Below are 1,633 nucleotides of genomic sequence, written 5' to 3'. Positions count from 1 at the left end.
CACCTCATCTCTTGAGAAATTGTTAAAGGAAATGGATGCCAAAGCCGAGAGAAGAGAGGCCCAAGTTCACAATCAATTCAAAAGTTTGAAGACCGAACTTTCAAATGTCCAAGCACATCAAAGGACATTTGATTCATATATGGCCAGCCAAAGCCCCTATTCTTCACAAAGAGCTCCACATTCATTGCTCCTCAAGGTTCTCATCCTAGGGATGGACCACCACCACACCAACAAGCTCACGTGGTGACCTTGAGGAGTGTAAAAGACTTGGAGTACCCTTACAAGGACTATGAACCAAAGAGAAAGAGAGATGTGATGATAGATGGTGAGGAGAGTCCACCTCCCTCACCAACAAGTAGAATGGACAACACTAAGAAGGGGAAGGTGAGTGACTATATTGAAGATGATGAGAACTTTGTTTTGGAGGAAATAGTGGATGAAAGAAACCAAGAAAGAGTGGTTGAAAGAGACCAAGGGAAAGGAAAAGAAGCAAATGAAGTAGCTAACACAAAGCAAGCCTCAACTCCCGAAAAGGCCAATAACCCTCCAATTCCATTTCCTAATAGAAGTAGAGTCATGAATGAGGAGAGGAAGTTCTCCAAATTCTTGGATATGTTGAAAAAGCTCGAAGTTTCATTACCTTTCACCAACGTAGTGACACAAATGCCGCTCTACACAAAATTCTTGAAGGATGTGTTGACCAAGAAGAGAAGCATTGGAGGAGATGGTCTAGTTTCTCTTAGAGGGGAATGTAGTGCGATCTTACTCAATCCCATGCCGAAGAAACTACAAGATCCATGTAGTTTTTCCATCCCTTTCACGGTGGGTAACATGAGCATTAAGAGGGCACTTTGTGATATTGGTGCTAGTGTCAGCATACTACCTCTTCCCATTGCGAGGAAAGTCGGGTTACATGACATGATCCCTACCTCCATGACACTACAACTAGCTGATAGATCGGTGCAAAGACCGATGGGTGTGATTGAGGACGTGCCGATTAAAGTTGGCAATTTCTACATCCTGGTGGATCTCGTAGTGCTTGACATCCCGGAGGATCAACAAACGCCTATTATACTAGGAAGACCCTTCCTAGCAACCGGAGATGTTAATATTAGTGTTAAGGAGGGGAAACTCACCTTCAAGGTGGGAGGGATGTAGTTGAATTTTCTTTGACCGGAGCCATGTCACAACCTATGTTTGAAAGTGTTTACTCCATCGACATGTTAGAAGAAGCTGCTATTGAAGAAGCTAAGGACAAATGCTCGGGGGAGCATTTGGAGGAAGATTATGAAGCTCTACCACCTATCTTGGATGAAGTTGAGGGTAAGAACCCTCCAAAGGTAGATCTTAAACCTTTACCCCCCTCCCTTGCGTATGCCTATCTCGATGTGGCACACTCCTTCCCTGTTGATCATCAATGCGGACCTAATGGCTTCCCAAAAAGAAAAACTCTTAAAAGTTCTTAAGGAAAAAAAGAAAGCCATTGGGTATAGCCTTGATGACCTCACGGGAATCGATCCCCGAGTATGCATGCACCGCATCACACTTGAGGATGGATTCACTCCTTCCGCCCAAGCTATGAGAAGGTTAAATGAGAAATTGAAGGAGGTGGTAAGAAAGGAAGTCGATAAGT

At 44.0% G+C, this 1,633-nt stretch overlaps 1 protein-coding gene across 1 annotated transcript; it reads left to right on the top strand.

The window, feature by feature from the left end:
- The first annotated feature begins 360 nt into the window (after positions 1-360).
- On the top strand, positions 361-1,158 carry LOC141631673 (uncharacterized). The gene has a single exon (XM_074444312.1). It carries the CDS (start codon positions 361-363, stop codon positions 1,156-1,158), a length of 798 nt encoding a protein of 265 aa, XP_074300413.1.
- The last annotated feature ends 475 nt before the right edge of the window (positions 1,159-1,633 follow it).

This window comes from Silene latifolia, chromosome Y, assembly GCF_048544455.1.
Source record: "Silene latifolia isolate original U9 population chromosome Y, ASM4854445v1, whole genome shotgun sequence".
NCBI lineage: Eukaryota > Viridiplantae > Streptophyta > Magnoliopsida > Caryophyllales > Caryophyllaceae > Silene > Silene latifolia.
The sequence above is the reverse complement of the archived record's forward strand: the minus strand, read 5'-3'. Positions and strand labels throughout refer to the sequence as shown.